Source organism: Solanum verrucosum, unplaced genomic scaffold, assembly GCF_900185275.1.
Source record: "Solanum verrucosum unplaced genomic scaffold, falcon-dt-bn FXZP01000261.1, whole genome shotgun sequence".
Lineage (NCBI taxonomy): Eukaryota > Viridiplantae > Streptophyta > Magnoliopsida > Solanales > Solanaceae > Solanum > Solanum verrucosum.
Window position 1 is genome coordinate 14,910,601 of NW_026019969.1, and position 16,546 is coordinate 14,927,146.

At 35.4% G+C, this 16,546-nt stretch overlaps 4 protein-coding genes and 1 non-coding gene across 5 annotated transcripts; all 5 read left to right on the forward strand.

The window, feature by feature from the left end:
• Positions 1-1,172: 1,172 nt before the first annotated feature.
• On the forward strand, positions 1,173-4,458 carry LOC125816883 (bZIP transcription factor 29-like). Its single transcript, XM_049496530.1, has 5 exons — positions 1,173-1,371; positions 1,557-2,919; positions 3,017-3,149; positions 3,235-3,319; positions 3,912-4,458. The coding sequence occupies exons 2-5, from the start codon at positions 1,646-1,648 to the stop codon at positions 4,154-4,156; spliced, it is 1,737 nt and encodes a 578-aa protein (XP_049352487.1). The 5' UTR covers positions 1,173-1,371; positions 1,557-1,645; the 3' UTR covers positions 4,157-4,458.
• A 655-nt stretch (positions 4,459-5,113) lies between these two features.
• Positions 5,114-5,197, forward strand: TRNAL-CAA (transfer RNA leucine (anticodon CAA)). Its single transcript has one exon. It is a non-coding gene; the product is annotated as a tRNA-Leu (tRNA).
• A 2,686-nt stretch (positions 5,198-7,883) lies between these two features.
• LOC125816879 (tRNA-dihydrouridine(47) synthase [NAD(P)(+)]-like) lies at positions 7,884-12,592 on the forward strand. Its single transcript, XM_049496527.1, has 10 exons — positions 7,884-8,235; positions 8,437-8,553; positions 8,647-8,883; positions 9,074-9,305; positions 9,397-9,650; positions 10,221-10,493; positions 10,727-11,008; positions 11,125-11,245; positions 11,974-12,143; positions 12,230-12,592. The coding sequence occupies exons 1-10, from the start codon at positions 7,909-7,911 to the stop codon at positions 12,326-12,328; spliced, it is 2,112 nt and encodes a 703-aa protein (XP_049352484.1). The 5' UTR covers positions 7,884-7,908; the 3' UTR covers positions 12,329-12,592.
• Positions 12,593-13,458: 866 nt separating this feature from the next.
• LOC125816891 (uncharacterized) lies at positions 13,459-14,617 on the forward strand. Its single transcript, XM_049496539.1, has 4 exons — positions 13,459-13,565; positions 13,711-13,833; positions 13,938-14,099; positions 14,212-14,617. Exons 1-4 carry the CDS (start codon positions 13,459-13,461, stop codon positions 14,612-14,614), a joined length of 795 nt encoding a protein of 264 aa, XP_049352496.1. The 3' UTR covers positions 14,615-14,617.
• Positions 14,618-15,141: 524 nt separating this feature from the next.
• Positions 15,142-16,460, forward strand: LOC125815106 (ENTH domain-containing protein C794.11c-like). The gene is given in 5 exon segments (XM_049494491.1): positions 15,142-15,340; positions 15,525-15,582; positions 15,584-15,651; positions 15,744-15,905; positions 16,022-16,460. Coding segments are annotated over 5 exon segments (834 nt in total). The 5' UTR covers positions 15,142-15,233.
• The last annotated feature ends 86 nt before the right edge of the window (positions 16,461-16,546 follow it).

Sequence of the window (16,546 nt, forward strand, 5' to 3'; positions counted from 1 at the left end):
ATATATAAACACCTTTAGTTCAAATTTACAAAAACGTTTAATCATATTCCTAATCACGCATTAAGCAAATAATTTAAACACTTAAAAGTTCTGTTACTTTCCTTTACTTATATGCATAAATTATAAAACCGCATGTTTATTTCAATTAAGATTGATGTGAATAATTAAAGAAAATAATATATTTTTTATTGATTAACTTAACTAGTGATAAATGTTTGTTAACAAACCCATTTTTTTTTATAGAATTTAAATCAAAAGTATCTATTAAAAATATTTTCTCATGCGTTCATATGTTCAATTGGAACAAGACATAATTTAAATATTTTAAAATAAAATTTAATAATAAACTTAAAGAGTAGTTCATATATTAATCTATCATTCAACCATAGTCAAGTAATAAACATATATAAAAAATATATTTTATATTTATTAATTTTATATAAATGCTCGATATGAATAAATATCTACCAAGATTATTACACCCCCAAAATAAGATGAAACTTTGAATATCAAGGACAAAGAAAATGGTTATTTGTGAACTCAAGTCCAAACTTTCAATGACAATTGCAATTCAATCTCTAATCAAAGAAGAGTATTCCACACGCTCTACAAAAGAGAGTATCCCACACGCTCTTCTAAGAGATTGCACTTCCTTTGATAGGTCGATAATAAATAAGTTATTGATGTAAATATTAATTTATGTATAATTTATACTACTTACATTAGAATTTGATAGGTAATATAATATATGAGTTGCTAATTTAGAAATTCGCATAATCAATAAGAGTGCATATATAACTTATTAAGAAATTTAATATATGAATATGCATTATTTGAAAGTGAAATAATTGATACATATAACTAATTCTTATCTTATAAATACATGGATAACTCTAACTAGCTACGGACGTGTCTTAATATTGTACTTAAATTGGACTATACACCAAAAAAGGAAAAAGAAATCTTTTATTTTAAGACCAAAAAAAGAAAAATACAATAAGTAAGAACAAAAAGAGAGAGATTCATTGCTACATAATCTGCGGTGATAGAGGGAGAAAAAAAGAAGAAGATTGGATAAATGCAGTCGGAATGAAATTCAAATTGAAATGCAAATGCAAATGAAATTGAAATTCATATTAAATTCACGCGTCTTTCAAGTAGTAGTAGAAAGTATAGTACTCTTGTCATGAAATCCGTGTAATTATAGTAGTTGTAAGTAGTCATCTTCGTTGATAACAGTGAGATAGAGAGAGAGAGAAACAAGAAAAATATCACAGAAAAAACAGTATTACAAGGAAAAAAAGTACACACAAAGAGGAATAGAGGAGCGTCTTCTTCATCTTCTGTTGAAAATAGTGGATTTACACTCAGGTATTGTCAAAGACTCAATTTTTTTGTTACCCATTTCGTTTTCTTGATGAATACCCAGTTCTTTGTTTCTAATGATTTGTTGATTTTTATGTTAAAGATTGGTACTTTTTGGGGGTTTGTGTAATGGGTTTTGCATTGTTTTTTGTTTTGGGGTTTTATGAAATTGATGAGCTTTGAAAATTCAGGTGTAACAGAACTGTAAAGGTTGGATTTTGGTAAAGTTGAAAGGGTTTTTTTTAGTTGACTGGTAGAGTTGAAATTTGGGGAAAAAGAAATGGCTGGTGACAATGACGAAGGTAATAGTGATATGGTCCAGAGACTTCAATCATCATTTGGGACATCATCTTCTTCACTTCCTAAACAACTTCAACCTATTTCGATGAACCAATTGGACATACCCCAGTTGACAACCTCTCAATTTAGGGGTCAAATGAGGCAATTTTCTCCCAATTTTGGTGTTGAAAATAGTAAAAGAATAGGTATACCGCCTTCTCACCCGCAAATGCCCCCTATTTCACCATATTCTCAGATCCCTGTAACCAGGCCAGGGAATCAGCAAATGGGTATGCAGAACTTTACTAGTGCAGGGCCATCGCATTCGCGATCTTTATCACAACCAGCGTTTTTCTCACTGGATTCCTTGCCACCCTTGAGCCCTTCACCGTATAGGGAATCCCCATCCACGTCTATGTCTGACCCGATATCTGCTGATGTCTCAATGGGTGATCAGGATGGCAATTCACATTCTTTATTGCCGCCTACGCCTTTCTCTAGGTGTAATTCATCAAGGGCAGGGGAGAGTCTTCCTCCTCGTAAGGCTCATAGGAGGTCTAATAGTGATATACCATTCGGTTTTTCTGCTATAATGCAGTCCTCGCCACCACTTGTTCCGTTAAGGAGTCCTGGTGCTCTTGAAAGGTCAGTTCCTTCAAGGGATAATTCGGGTGGTAAACCAGTTCAGTTGGTTAAACGTGAATCTATGTGGGAAAGAGGAAATGATTATAACAATGTTGAAGGGATGGGTGAGAGGAAATCCGAAGGAGAAGTTGTGGATGACTTGTTTTCTGCGTATATGAATTTGGACAACATTGATGCATTTAACTCTTCGGGAACTGATGAGAAGCTGGGTATTGAGAACCGTGAAGATTTAGATAGTAGAGCGAGTGGTACAAAGACGAATGGTGGTGATAGCAGTGATAATGAAGCTACAAGCAGTGTCAATGACAGCAGCAGCGGCAGTATGCAGAAGAGGGAAGGGGTCAAAAGGAGTGCTGTGGCAGATATTGCTCCGACCACTAGACACTACAGGAGTCTTTCGATGGATAGTTTTATGGGGAAGTTAAACTTCATTGATGATTCACCAAAGTTGCCTCCATCTCCTGGACCACGCCCAGGCCAACTCTCACCAACCAATTCACTTGATGGAAATTCAAACAGTTTCAGTTTGGAATTTGGAAATGGTGAATTTAGTGGAGCTGAATTGAAGAAAATTATGGCAAATGAAAAACTTGCAGAGATAGCTTTAGCAGATCCAAAACGAGCCAAAAGGTCAAATTCCCTTTGAAGTGATGCATCTATTTGCGTTTTCAATATCATTCCTCTGCTTTGCAGCTGACATTCCCTATTTTGTTGTTTGTTGTTCTAGGATTTTAGCCAACCGTCAATCTGCTGCTCGTTCTAAAGAAAGAAAGATGAGATACATTGCAGAGTTAGAACACAAGGTTCAGACATTGCAGACTGAAGCCACCACATTATCTGCTCAATTGACCCTCTTGCAGGTGATAAACTTTTCAACATTGTCCTGTTTAATGCTTCTAATCATTGTATTATCACTGCTTAACGATATCTTGTACTTGCATTCAGAGAGATGCGACTGGGCTAACAAGCCACAATAGTGAACTGAAGTTTCGTTTGCAAGCCATGGAACAGCAAGCTCAACTTCGTGATGGTATTAATCTTGCTTCTGTGATCTATGACCATGTATTTGTCAGCTCATGTTTCATCTATGACTCCCTATGTTGCTAATTATCAAAAAAAAATTCTAGAAATCGATTCACTTACTCTTGGCTTTTAAGAATGAGATATCACCCTTAAAAGGTTTATCAAAAAATAGAATGAGATATCACCCTGAAAAGTGAAGTTTGTGCAGACAGTTTTAAAAAAAAAAAGTAGTTTGTGCATACTATTTGCTGTCTTAACTAATGAAAATCTGATAAACTTTATCTTTGTAACTAACTATACCATTGCATGTTACATTGATTGTTTAAATTAGAGGAATCTGTGAAACCATCGTCATGTTTTGGTGGATAGAATCAGTTGCAAATGTAGGTGTAGCATCAGTCTATGCTTCAATTTTCCATCTATTTTTGTTTCTGCTTATTTGGGGGTGGGGGTTTGATGATGTTAGGCTTCTATGTTGTCTGCTGTTTCCCTCAATGCTAATAGAGAACAGGCCAGATGCTTTGTGTATTTTTATGCTTGTGAGGTTCTTTGGTATTATAGAAGACAAATATGAAACCTAATAGTGTTTGCTATGACAGCTCTAAATGAAGCATTAACTGCTGAAGTACAACGCTTGAAGATTGCAACCGCAGAGCTTAGTGCAGACGCTTCCAAGTTTCAGCAGCTATCTCTAAATCCTCAGATGTTCCAGTCACAGCAGCAACAATCTAATCAGCTAAACATGCATCAGTTGCAACAGCAGCAGCAGCAACAACAACAACAACATGCTCAAGCACGACAACAACTTAACAGCTCTACAACTTCAAAGCATGAATCAAAGTAGTAGCTTTTGGGAAATATCCGATCTTCGTAATTTTTATATTAGTTTGTTGATAGATGTTGCAAGTGTTTTCATAATCATTCAATGCATTCATTCATTTAGTTCTGCATTCACAACAAAACACACCAAGTCTTGGTATTTATTATCTATAGGACATGCATGTTCATTGGATTTACTAGTCACAAAGAGTCTTGTGATGTATACAACAGTTGGTTCTTTTTTTTTTGTTCTACAAGGATATTGAATTCAAGGTCATATGAACTTGACTCGTTTTGTTATTATGGAAGTTTAATTCAAATTTGCCTTCTTCATGTTCCTTCGAGTTACAACTTTGGCTAGTAATTCTTCTGTTTCTTTCTCTGATGGCATTTTACAATGATTGTGGTCCTCACCCCCAACCCACTATCTCCGTTCGTAATTATCTAGATTATATACAAATGTTTTTAGAATAATATTTTTGTAAGATGTCGACTTAAGGTATGGAACACACCCATAGTAGTGCTTTTTTCTGAAGTAATAAGTTAAATTTTATTCCTAGATTCGTCCTATACCCATCAAAATCATGCAAGTTATTCGTATGGGAAGAAATGAGAAAAGAATATGTAGAATAACATCCTATCCTGTTTTGTTTTGTTTCTTGGCGCATATGTTCTTTTAACCACGTTCGAATATATGAACGGAATGTATATTTCCTGCCAAAATGTGCCATCTCAAACTTGTAACTTCACATTGATTCACACAAATAACTAACTTTTGAAGTTTGAAAAGTGGTCACATGATCGGAAGTTTAAAATTCAAAATGTATAAACAAGAGTATAAGACTCACCAGCCTCGCGTATTTACATCACATCATAGATGCAAGACGAAGTACATAATCTATTTCTGAAACTCCATATGCAATTAGTTGTATGACATGTGTTTGCTAATATATAAATATGTTACAAAAATATTCATCAAAAAGTCAGGATGGCCGAGTGGTCTAAGGCGCCAGACTCAAGTTCTGGTCTTCGTAGGAGGGCGTGGGTTCAAATCCCACTTCTGACATTTTTTTTTAATTTCGTTTTTAATCATTTTCCCTTTTCATCTCTTTATCTTATGAGATTAGTTATAAAATATTTCTACATATATCTCAATTATTATCGGTTATTACTTATATTAAATGATCTTTTGTATCCTCGTATCAAACGATCCCTTGTATTGTGAAGCTTATATCAATACATTTAAATATGAATCTAAACATGCTATTACTTAATGTTCTTTAATAGTTCATAGGTAAATCATGAATAAAATTTTATAGTTAATACTAGACTTTAGAAATTCCGTAACAAATGAGTTATAAAAGTTAGTACTATATATTTACAGGTATGAAAATTAAAAATAATAATTCATAATATTATATGTTTATTAGTTTTGAATCTCGTAAGAGAGGGTGAATAGCAGAGTCCGGAGCCAAAAGGGCAAAATAATTGAGCAAAGGCAACAAAATTGAGGATCAAATCGAAAGAGCAATATTTGGATGAAAGGATGGATGTTGTTAAATCGTTGATTGGAAGGTGCACGGTGACATGTGTCTTGTAAGGCGCATGTTGACACGCGCCTTACAAGACATTTAGCATGCGCCTTACAAGACACATGTCAGCATGCGCCTTCCAACCAACGATTTAACAACATCTATTCAAATGTTGCCCATTTGGTTTGATCCTCAATTTTTGTTGCCCTTTGGAAAATTTTGCTCAATTTTTTTGCCCTTTTGGCTCTGATATTGAAAGTGTAGTATTGCTTTCCGGAAAATATTCATTTATAAAACAGAAAAGGGTCAAAATTACCCTCAAACTAGTCAAAATAGCCCATATATACCATTTAGTTATGTTTGGGATCAAAACTACCCTTACCATCTATGTTATGGGCCATAAATACCCTTAAAATATTATCTTTGACATTAGAGCTGGCATGACGGTCCACCCAGATAGTCCAACATGGCAAAAATACCTTCCTCTCAATAATGTTGTTCTTCCTTGTTCATCCCTATCACAAAAATAAAATAAAATATAATTCTTCCACTGTTCTTGTTTGAGTTGTTGTTCGAACTTTGGAGCTCCAATTTCAAAGTGTGTGTTGAAGTTTGTTTGAAAGTGTATTTTGCTCAATTTTTTTGCCCTTTTGGCTCTGATATTGAAAGTGTAGTATTGTTTTCCGGAAAATATTCATTTATAAAACGAAAAAGGGTCAAAATTACCCTAAAACTATTCAAAATAGCCAATATATACCATTTAGTTATGTTTGGGATCAAAACTACCCTAACCATCTATGTTATGGACCACAAATACCCTTAAAATGTTATCTTTGCCATTAGAGCTGACATGCAGTCCACCCAGATAGTCCAACATGGCAAAAATACCTTCCTCTCAATAATGTTGTAATGTTGTTCTTCCTTGTTCATCCCTACCACAAAAAGAAAATAAAATATAATTCTTTCATTGTTCTTGTTTGAGTTGTTGTTCGACTTTGGAATTCCAATTTCAAAGTGTGCTGAAGTTTGTTTGAAAGTGTAATTGCGTGTTGAAGGATCGAGTTCATTGTTTGGATTTTGGGTCATGATTCACAAAATCGATTTTTAGATTTTCAAGCTTTTTAGAACTGTTTCATATATTTTTTAATTTTTTTTTTAGATTTCAACTCAAATCTTCATATAGCAATCTTCAAACTAAGAAATCAATTGTTAAATGTCAATTTCCAGCTTCAACTACAATATCCGAGCAATTTTTAGTAACATTCAATTAAATCTCTTCAAATTTTTGCACTTCAAAAAAGTTAGAAATCTCTCACCAACAAGCTTTCAAATAAGTAGCCGTTTAAAGTTTCAACACAAAAAGAAAGACTTCAAGAGTTTTTCAACATCTTTCAACCTTGAGAATTAAATTTTCAACCTCGGATTCGATGACATCAAAACTCAAACAATGAACTCGATCATTTAACACACAACTGCAGAAGTGTATCCAGGATTTTGAGATGATGGGTGCACTATTATAAAATGGTTGATCTATGATATAAATTTGATCGGTTCGACAATTAGGTTCTTACTACTGAAAATCGTTAATTTTTTTAAATTATAGGTCTAAAATTAATATATATACTGAATTAATTAAAATCCCAAAAGTGATACCAGTTACCACTTAGAGAAGTGTTATCTAATTTTAGAACAAAAAATAAAATAAGATAAATATAAAATTTAAATTTCTAATCTCTCGGAGAGAGGTGCACCCAGTCATAATCGCGTTATGTGATACTCCGAGTGTGGGTTCACACATCTATATTTCAATATTTTTTTAAAAATATAACACCACTATTATATAATCTCGGGAGGGGACCATGGGTTCATGTGAACTCGGTGACCCCCCTTAGATAAGCCTCCGCACAATTGCTATCTCAAACGAAGTTCAGTGCACTTCAAAATTGAAATTTCAAAGTCCAAACAATAACTCAAATAAGAACAATGAAAAAACTATTTTGATATTTTTTAATATTTCTTTTTTGTGATAGATGTGAACAAGGAAGAACAACATAATTGAGAAGAAGAGATTTTTGCCATGTTAGACTGTCATGTCCGTACATATGACAAAGTTAACTTTTAAGGATATTTATGGTCCAAAACATAGATGGATAATTTTGATTTCAAATATAAAATACAGTTAACCGGAACTAGGGACTTTAAAACCGCAAACGTAATCTTAAAACCCCGCCTCTTAAAACACTTCATGGAAACCAAAACCCTAATGGACGAGTTGCCGGCGGCAACCGCAACAGCGGTGGAGCAGTTGGGAACTCCACTGCAACCCCCTTCATCGAACGCCGACGACGGTGGAGTGAGTCAAGAATTTAGAACCCCAGAAGAGTTGGTTGCTAAATCCATAGCTCCTGTAAAGAGAGAGTATCTTCGCCCTCCACCTTCCAGACCTTCTACCAATAGCAACAGCAACAACACTACTGTCGGAGTCGAAAATGATGATGCAGCTGAGGCCGAAAGAGCTCCTCTTCTTAAGGACAAAAAATCCAAACGCCAAATTAAGCGTGAACGCCGTGAGGTGATTTTCATTATATATTAAAAAAGTTTAATTTTATTAGGCGAATTGAATTGGAAGAAAAGTTACTTACCAGTATTGGAATGAAGTAGTCTAAATACAATAGAGCTAGATGACATTTATAGCCCACCCGACTAGCACATAGTTGATTCCAACTTGAGTTTATTTTTTTCTCTGCAAATGAAATGTTTGAAATGATTGCAGGAACAAAAATCTCCATTGCATCTCTGTCCTGGGGTGGCCAAATCAGGAAAAGTTAGTGCGTGTCCATATGGTGATAAATGTCGGTTTAGTCATGATGTGGAAGCTTTTAAAGCTGTGGTAAACCAAGAAATAAGATCTTTGTTATCGTTCTGATCGTGTTATGCTTTATGGAATGCCATAAAATTACAATCTTTGTTGTTTTGAGTGCAGAAACCAGCTGATATAGAGGGTAGCTGCCCGTTTCTGGTTTATGAAGGGCCATGTTCTTATGGATTGGCTTGTAGGTTTGCAGGGACTCACAGAGACGATGTTTCAGCTCCAACTGAGAATTTGCCTGGGAAGAGTTCTGAACTAAATTTTTTCAATAAGGACACTCAGAAACTTCTGTGGAAAAATAAAATGAAGTTTCCCAAGGCTGAAGTCACTCTCAAACTTCTTGGACTTAAGGTTTGTGCAGCTCGCCATTTCTTCTTCCATTCTTCAATATCAAATTTGGGGGGAAAAGTGACTATTTATTAGACAAACTTCAATTTTAGCCTGATGAACAAGGTGTTTGAGCATTAGGAAGCAATCTCATACCTGTATGATTTTTTTTCTGTGAATTGTTTCTCTTGTTCATTATAACTTCTTATTACAGGGCAATCCTAAAGATAAAACATTGGCTGATAATGGGGAAAATGGCCAAGTCGCACCAAAAGAACCAGCTACGGACACCAAAACAGACAGCAATGTAGTTGCTAATGATAGTATCAGTCCTTCCATTTCACCAGAAGATAATGTAGATGGAAATAATTTGGCTGATGACGCTAGACCTTTAAAGAAGGCAAAGTCATCTGTCAATGAAATTTGTTCCTCCCAAGTTAGCAGTGGTTGTTAGATGCTTTATTCCTTTATGAGCATTCAGGTTGTTTCTTATGGAGAGATAAAAGCTTATGAACCTGATATTATCTATTCTGACAGGTTTAAGTGTTCAAGGGGGAGTTCCAGACGGCAACTTTGGTGTGAATAAATCAGAGCCAACTGCTGATACGATGACAGATTCTGATAAAAGCCTTAAATTGCACCCCCGTGAAAAAAAACTTATTGATTTTCGAGACAAGCTCTATCTTGCTCCTTTGACCACAGTTGGGAATCTGCCTTTTCGTAGAGTTTGCAAGGTGCTAGGAGCTGATGTAACATGTGGAGAGATGGCAATGTGCACAAATCTCTTGCAGGTCAGTCGCTGCTAATTATTGATGGGATAAACACAAGTTAGCATTAAAATTATTCATGAATGCCTCAAGATAGAATGAATGAGAGTGACGCTCAGTGAAAAACTTTCTGTGGTAATTTAATGGTTAGGAAGTAAGCTGAGGAGTGCTATTATAAAAATTGCATATATTTTCTTGTTAACCCTTTGACACGTGAGTTCATTCAAATGCAACTGAATTGGATATGTGTGTGTTTTACTTTTGGTTTCCACAAGAAATAAATCTTCATGTGTTCCCTACCTCATCCTCAAGTTTAGAGAAACATCTGCAATGGTTTTGTATGGTGGGTACACAACTTGTTCAGTTATGGATACGTAGCTTTGGCTTCTATGATAATCATGTCCTTGCCTCTTGTCCACCTTTTCCATCTCAAATGACCTTCTTCTTTGCTTGGTTGTTTTAAGTTCTAGAACCCTTCTCCCTATTTGAGACTTCCTGTAAGTTCATTTGATGATTTATGACATGCGAGCATGGGTGGCATGGGTCCTGAGGTAACTTAACCATCTATTAATTCACGTATTATGGCTAAAGCAGGGCCAAGCAGCTGAGTGGGCACTGCTGAGACGGCATTCGTCCGAAAATTTGTTTGGTGTTCAGATTTGTGGGTCATATCCAGACACTGTTACAAAGACAGTTGAGCTTATAGAACAAGAATGCTCTGTGGATTTCATTGATATTAACATGGGATGCCCAATTGATGTTGTAGTTAACAAGGGTGCTGGATCAGCTCTTCTTACAAAACCAATGCGGATGAAGAGTGTAGTAGAAGCTGCTTCTTCGACAGTTGGTACACCAGTAACTATCAAGGTAGGGTGGACTGCTTTCCCTTTTATTTTGTAACTCTTGGAGATCAACATACCTGGGCATAGATAATTAATTGGCGTTATGATATGACATTCCGCGTCCCCACCCCAATGGCAGCTGTGGAGTAATTTATTGATTTTCTGGGTTTATATTGTTCACAATCTTGTTCACACATGCCCTTGGTTTCTTAAGGAATTTATGGAGATGCTTGACAGTACACCGTTTTCCTGCTTTAGGTACGAACTGCTTATTTTGAGGGGAAAAATCGCATTGATTCTCTAATTGCAGATATGGGTAGTTGGGGTGCAACTGCAGTAACCATACATGGCCGATCACGTCAACAGCGCTACAGTAAGCCTGCTGACTGGGATTACGTGTATCAATGCGTGCGAAAGGCTCCCAAGTCATTACAGGTCCTTGGAAATGGTGATGTATTTTCTTACGTAGACTGGAACAACCACAAAACTGAGTGTCCTGAACTTTCTACATGTATGATTGCTCGAGGTGCATTAGTAAAGGTTAGTAGTATAATGTTTTCTGCTCTTCTATTTCCATTGTGTAAAATTTTATTGTTGCATTCTATATGTGCCTCTTAGAGTTTATCTGCACTAAACAGCACATCATAATTTTGCAGCCTTGGATATTTACCGAAATCAAGGAACAGAGGCACTGGGACATTACATCTGGCGAGCGGCTAGATATCTTGAAGGATTATGCACGGTTTGGCCTTCAACACTGGGGTTCTGATTCGAAAGGTATATAGTTATGTGAGTAATGTTATCGTACAGTAAGAAGTTTGTCTTGTCAATCAACCCGACGTTAATTGTTGCAATCTATTGGAAGCATGCCATAAAGATGAGCTATCATGTTTATATTTGCATCCATGCTTACTCATAGAACTGAGTGTTGTCGCCTTTACATCATCACATGTTTGTTCTTTTACATCATATATATATAAGAAATTGAGATAAGATAACATGTGGAACTGCTATATTTACGCTAATATGTTCCAGGCATGTGCAAACTTGCTGAACTGTGCTTAGTATCTGGCCCTTTATAGCCAGGATAAATGGAATTGATACTGCTTGTTATCTACATTCTTAAATTATAACATTCTTCTAATAGGTTCACTTGTCCGATATATTAGGGAAGCGTCCTGTTAGATTGGACATTGAAAAATGTGAGGCTGTGATGCTTCTTTTTAAATTTGTTATCCATTTTACACTAGCCTGTAATTTATGTATGCATCCTGTACATCCTATGGTTATTCATTCTTTTCTTGAATATCTGTGAAGACGTAATTGCAAGAGCTACATGTATGCTGGGAGAACCTTCCATTGTTTGTCTTGAATAGATGGGGTTTTTCCTCCATACATTTTATTCTGGTTGCAGTTTGCTTTGTTTGCGATATACTTCTACCTGAGAAATTCTTGTAGATAAATTATCATTATCTATACCTAATGTTTGCACCAAATGAGCGCAGGAGTAGAAACAACCAGACACTTTTTGTTGGAGTGGCTTGGCTACACATGTCGGTACATTCCAGTTGGCCTGTTAGATATTATCCCACAAAAAATAAATTGGCGATCACCCTCATACTACGGCAGGGATGACCTAGAGACACTAATGGCCTCTGATTCTGCTGCTGACTGGGTATTGTTCGTACACATAGTATTGTTAAGCACTTCAAACATTTATCCTTCTCTCATTGTAATGTGCTATATATATTCCCTCGACAGGTAAGGATCTCCGAGCTGGTACTCGGAAAGGTTCCTTCTGGCTATTCGTTTGCACCAAAACACAAGTCCAAGGCTTATGACAGAGCAGAGAACGGCTAAGACCATTTTGTTGTTATTACTGATGCGTCTGATTCTAATTTTTGCTGAGCTCTTAGCGACCTTCCTCCTCTCATGATTTGTGGCTTATTTATCATCAAGTACGAAATCGATATGTCAATTCATAATAGCTTATTGTTAGGGCTTTTATATAGCCCTTATGATTTTGTTTATATTATTGTTTCCTTCTATATACAGATTTTTTATTGATACTCAACTGAGAAGATCATTCTTCTTGGTTAACTTATAAAAATTGTTCATTTTGGAAACGTGAATTGTATTTGTAGAAGACATGATGTATAGTTTTATAAGATACTCGTTTCAATTAAGTCTAATCAATTGAATTCCTTAATTAATGTACTGAGATGGTTGGTCATTTAGGTAAACTGTTTTTTTTATTCACTTACCTTTATTAAAAAATAAAAACTATGATACCTTGTCTGTATTTTCTTCCTTTAATTACTCTTTTAGGTATCTAAGCATTGCCTATATATTTTCTGACGGGATTAACGGCTTGCATTTCAAGCTGGTGGTATTACACCTATTTTTAACTGCTATAATTCCAAACACTTCTATTTGACTTTGAAAGGTAATGTATTACTGTGCTGATGTCTTGACCGAAATTGCTCATCTAAGAGTCGGTCCAAGATTCGAACTTATGAATTCTATCAATTATGATATGGCCTCAATTATGAGTAATTGAGTTTTGAATTAAACTTTTGTACATATTATTGACTTTTTTAACACGTATGCAAGATTTAGACCGAAGCTATTGAGTTCTGCCAAATCAATATGCTACCTCCGCCCAGGGCCCAATGCCTCCACGTCTTTAATTTTGATATATGCAAACATACAGTGAAGACAAGACAGCCTGAAAAAATAATGGAAAATTCCAGTGTGACGTTACGGTTTATAATATGTATATAATTGTCAAATGTTGAATACTTCCTAATGTTTTCAGTAGTGTCAATGTGACATTACATACGCAAATCCACTTTATAGAGTAGTTGTTAGTTTGTTAAGTTAATGGAGTAGTTGCATTTCCATCTCATGTGGACTTAATAAAAAACAGTCAAATTCAAGAATTTCTTCTAACTACATTTCAGTTCATTATCCCAATAACAAAATATAACATGGATTCTCCTCTGTTGCATGAATTCAAAAGGCAGGCTTCCTTCTTCCTCAAAGAGAAAATCAAGATTGCTCGACTCGCGCTTACAGATGTTACTCATACTCAACTGTAACTTCCCTTTATCTTTTCCACTACTCAAAAAAACAGGAATTAGCAACACATAAATTTTGTAGCAAATTCCAGTTTTTTTTCATACTTTCTTTTACATCTTATGAATGATATATGTTTATTAATGACAAAATTTAATTTAAAGGCTGGCAGAAGAAGCTACAACTGGAGATTTGATTGCACCAAACATGCAAACCATGAGGCTAATATCGCGTGCGGCCTTTGAAGTTGATGATTATTGGAGGATAGTTGATATTCTACATAAGAGGTTTTTTTTTTTTTTTTTTTCAATTTTGCATTACTTGTTGATATTATTTGTACTCTCCTTGATTTGGGATTTTTAGTTTTTTATGAGTTCTTACGCGAAAACAGGTTGTCGAAATTTGATAGAAGAAATTGGCGACCATCTTATAAGGCTGTGATGTTATTGGAATACCTGTTAACTCATGGACCAGAAAGTATTGCAGAGGAGTTTCAAAGTGATGAAGATGTCATCAGAGAGATGGAAAGTTTTCAATATGTTGATGAAAAAGGGTTGGTCTTTATACTTTCATCTCTTTGTTTCCCATGCCTTTAGTAAGTTAGAGACGGAGTTTGTAAAGATCAAATCTTTGATGATTGTTGAATTTTTTTCCCATTAAAACAGGTTTAATTGGGGATCAAGTGTTAGAAACATGTCAGAGAGGGTGATAGAGCTATTGGAAGACAGGAGTTTCCTGAAAGAGGAGAGGCAGAGAGCGCGAAAAGTGACAGTTGGAATAAAAGGATTCGGGAGTTTCTGCAATCGCCCTGTTTCAGGGGAAGATAGCATGAAAGACGAGAGGTACCTGAGAAGCAATTCTGAGTTTACTGATTGCCAAAACAAGGAGAACCAAATTATGGGCTCAGAGACTATGTTCATTTGCAAGCAAAGATTGGCAAATGCTCTTATAATACACAAGAATGTTATAGATGATCCAATTAGTGATGCCATGGAATGGAATCAACATCCATTTTGTGATATCAGAGATAATCATAGCCAAGCTTCATTGCTTTCCACCTCTGGATGAAGCAGCAAAGGAATATCGCTATCGTGGGAAAAAAAGAAAAGAAAAACGTATGATAGAAAGCTCTATTTGATCTAAGTTATCAAGTATATAAGTGAAGGTGTGATTTCTTGCGACTGTTGTATATCACTGTTTGATTTGGTGTGTTAAGGACAATTTTTGTCTATATCCATTCTTATCCATGTATTATCGCTTTATTAATATCATTGTATTAGTCATAATACTGAATAGAGTCATATCAGTTCATTCTTTTAAGCCAAGGCACATGTGTTAGGCAACAAATTTGAGAGGAGTTGAAAAAGCACTATCTCGTTCGATATTAAGACCCCCCCCTCGAAAAAGTAATCTTTCTTGATAAAGTCGGTTGATTCGGGCTAAATTGTATTTCTTAGGGGTTACATTTTGACATAGTTCAAAAAAAATCTTTCTTCATCCAAAAGGCAAAAAAGAAAGTTGAAGAATGACTAAAGCTGATTCAACCTTGTAACTTTATTTGTGGCCTTCTCACTTGGAAAAGAAAATGCAAGTAAAGTTGCATTTCCATCGCATGTGGATTATAATAAAAAGCATTTCAGTTGATCATCCACATAACAAAAATTAGTAATACTTACAACTGAGGGAAATGGATTCTCCTTTGTTACATGAATTTAAAAGGCAGGCTTCCTTCTTCCTCAAACAGAAAATCAAGACTGCTCGACTCGTGCTTACAGATGTTACTCATACTCAACTGTAACTTCCCTTTATCTTCTCCACTACTCAAAAGAAAAAAGGAATTAGCGACAGATAAATTATGTAGTTAGTTCTAGTAGTTTTTAGTTCATAGCATTGTTTCTTATTTTTTTTTTTGAAATTGGTAACTTCATAGCATTGTTTCTTATTATGAATGACATGTCTTTATTGATGAGAAATGAAGGCTGGCTGAAGAAGCTACAACTGGAGATTTGATTGCACCAAACATGCAAACCATGAGACTAACTAATATCGCGTGCAGCCTTTGAAATTGATGATTATTGGAGGATAGTTGATATTCTGCATAACAGGTTTTCTTTATTTTGTTGCATTACTAAGTGATTGATCTTATTTGTACTTTCCTTGATTTGGTGTGTGTTTTCTGTTCTTTACTCGAAAACAGGTTGTCGAAGTTTGATAGAACAAATTGGAGATCATCTTATAAGGCTGTGATGTTATTAGAATACCTGTTAACTCATGGACCAGAAAGTATTGCAGAGGAATTTCAAAGTGATGAAGATGTCATCAGACAGATGGAAAGTTTCCAATATGTTGATGAAAAAGAGTTGGTCTTTATACTTTCATCTCTTTGTTTTCCGTGAGTTAATGACACAATTGGTAAAGGTCAAATCTTTGATGATTCCATTATCTATGACTGACATTCGTTTTCCATTAAAACAGGTTTAATTGGAGATCAAGTGTTAGAAACATGTCAGAGAGGGTTATAAAACTATTGGAAGACAAGAGTTTCCTGAAAAAGGAGAGGGGAAGAGCGCGAAAAGTGACAGTTGGAATAAAAGGATTTGGGAGTTTCTGCAAACGTCCTGTTTCAAGCGAAGAAAACATGAAAGAAGCCATTTCCGAGAGGTACCTGAGAAGCAATTCTGGCTTTACTGATTGCCACAACAAAGAGAACCAAATCATGGCCTCAGATAAAGGGTTCTCTTGCAAGCAAAAATTGGGAAAAAGTTGGAGTGTTATAGATGATACAATTGGTGATGCCATGGAATGGAATCAACATCCATTCTATGATAATCCTAGCCGAGCTTCATTGCTTTCCATCTCTGGATTAAGCAGCAAAGCATTATCGCTATCCTTGGAGAAGAAAAAAGAAGTGTAGTGATAGAAGTTGTGTCAAGTCTGTGTATGCTTAGGTGTGCTTTCATGTCAATGAACTTTTCTTCCAACAGAGAGATACATAGTTCA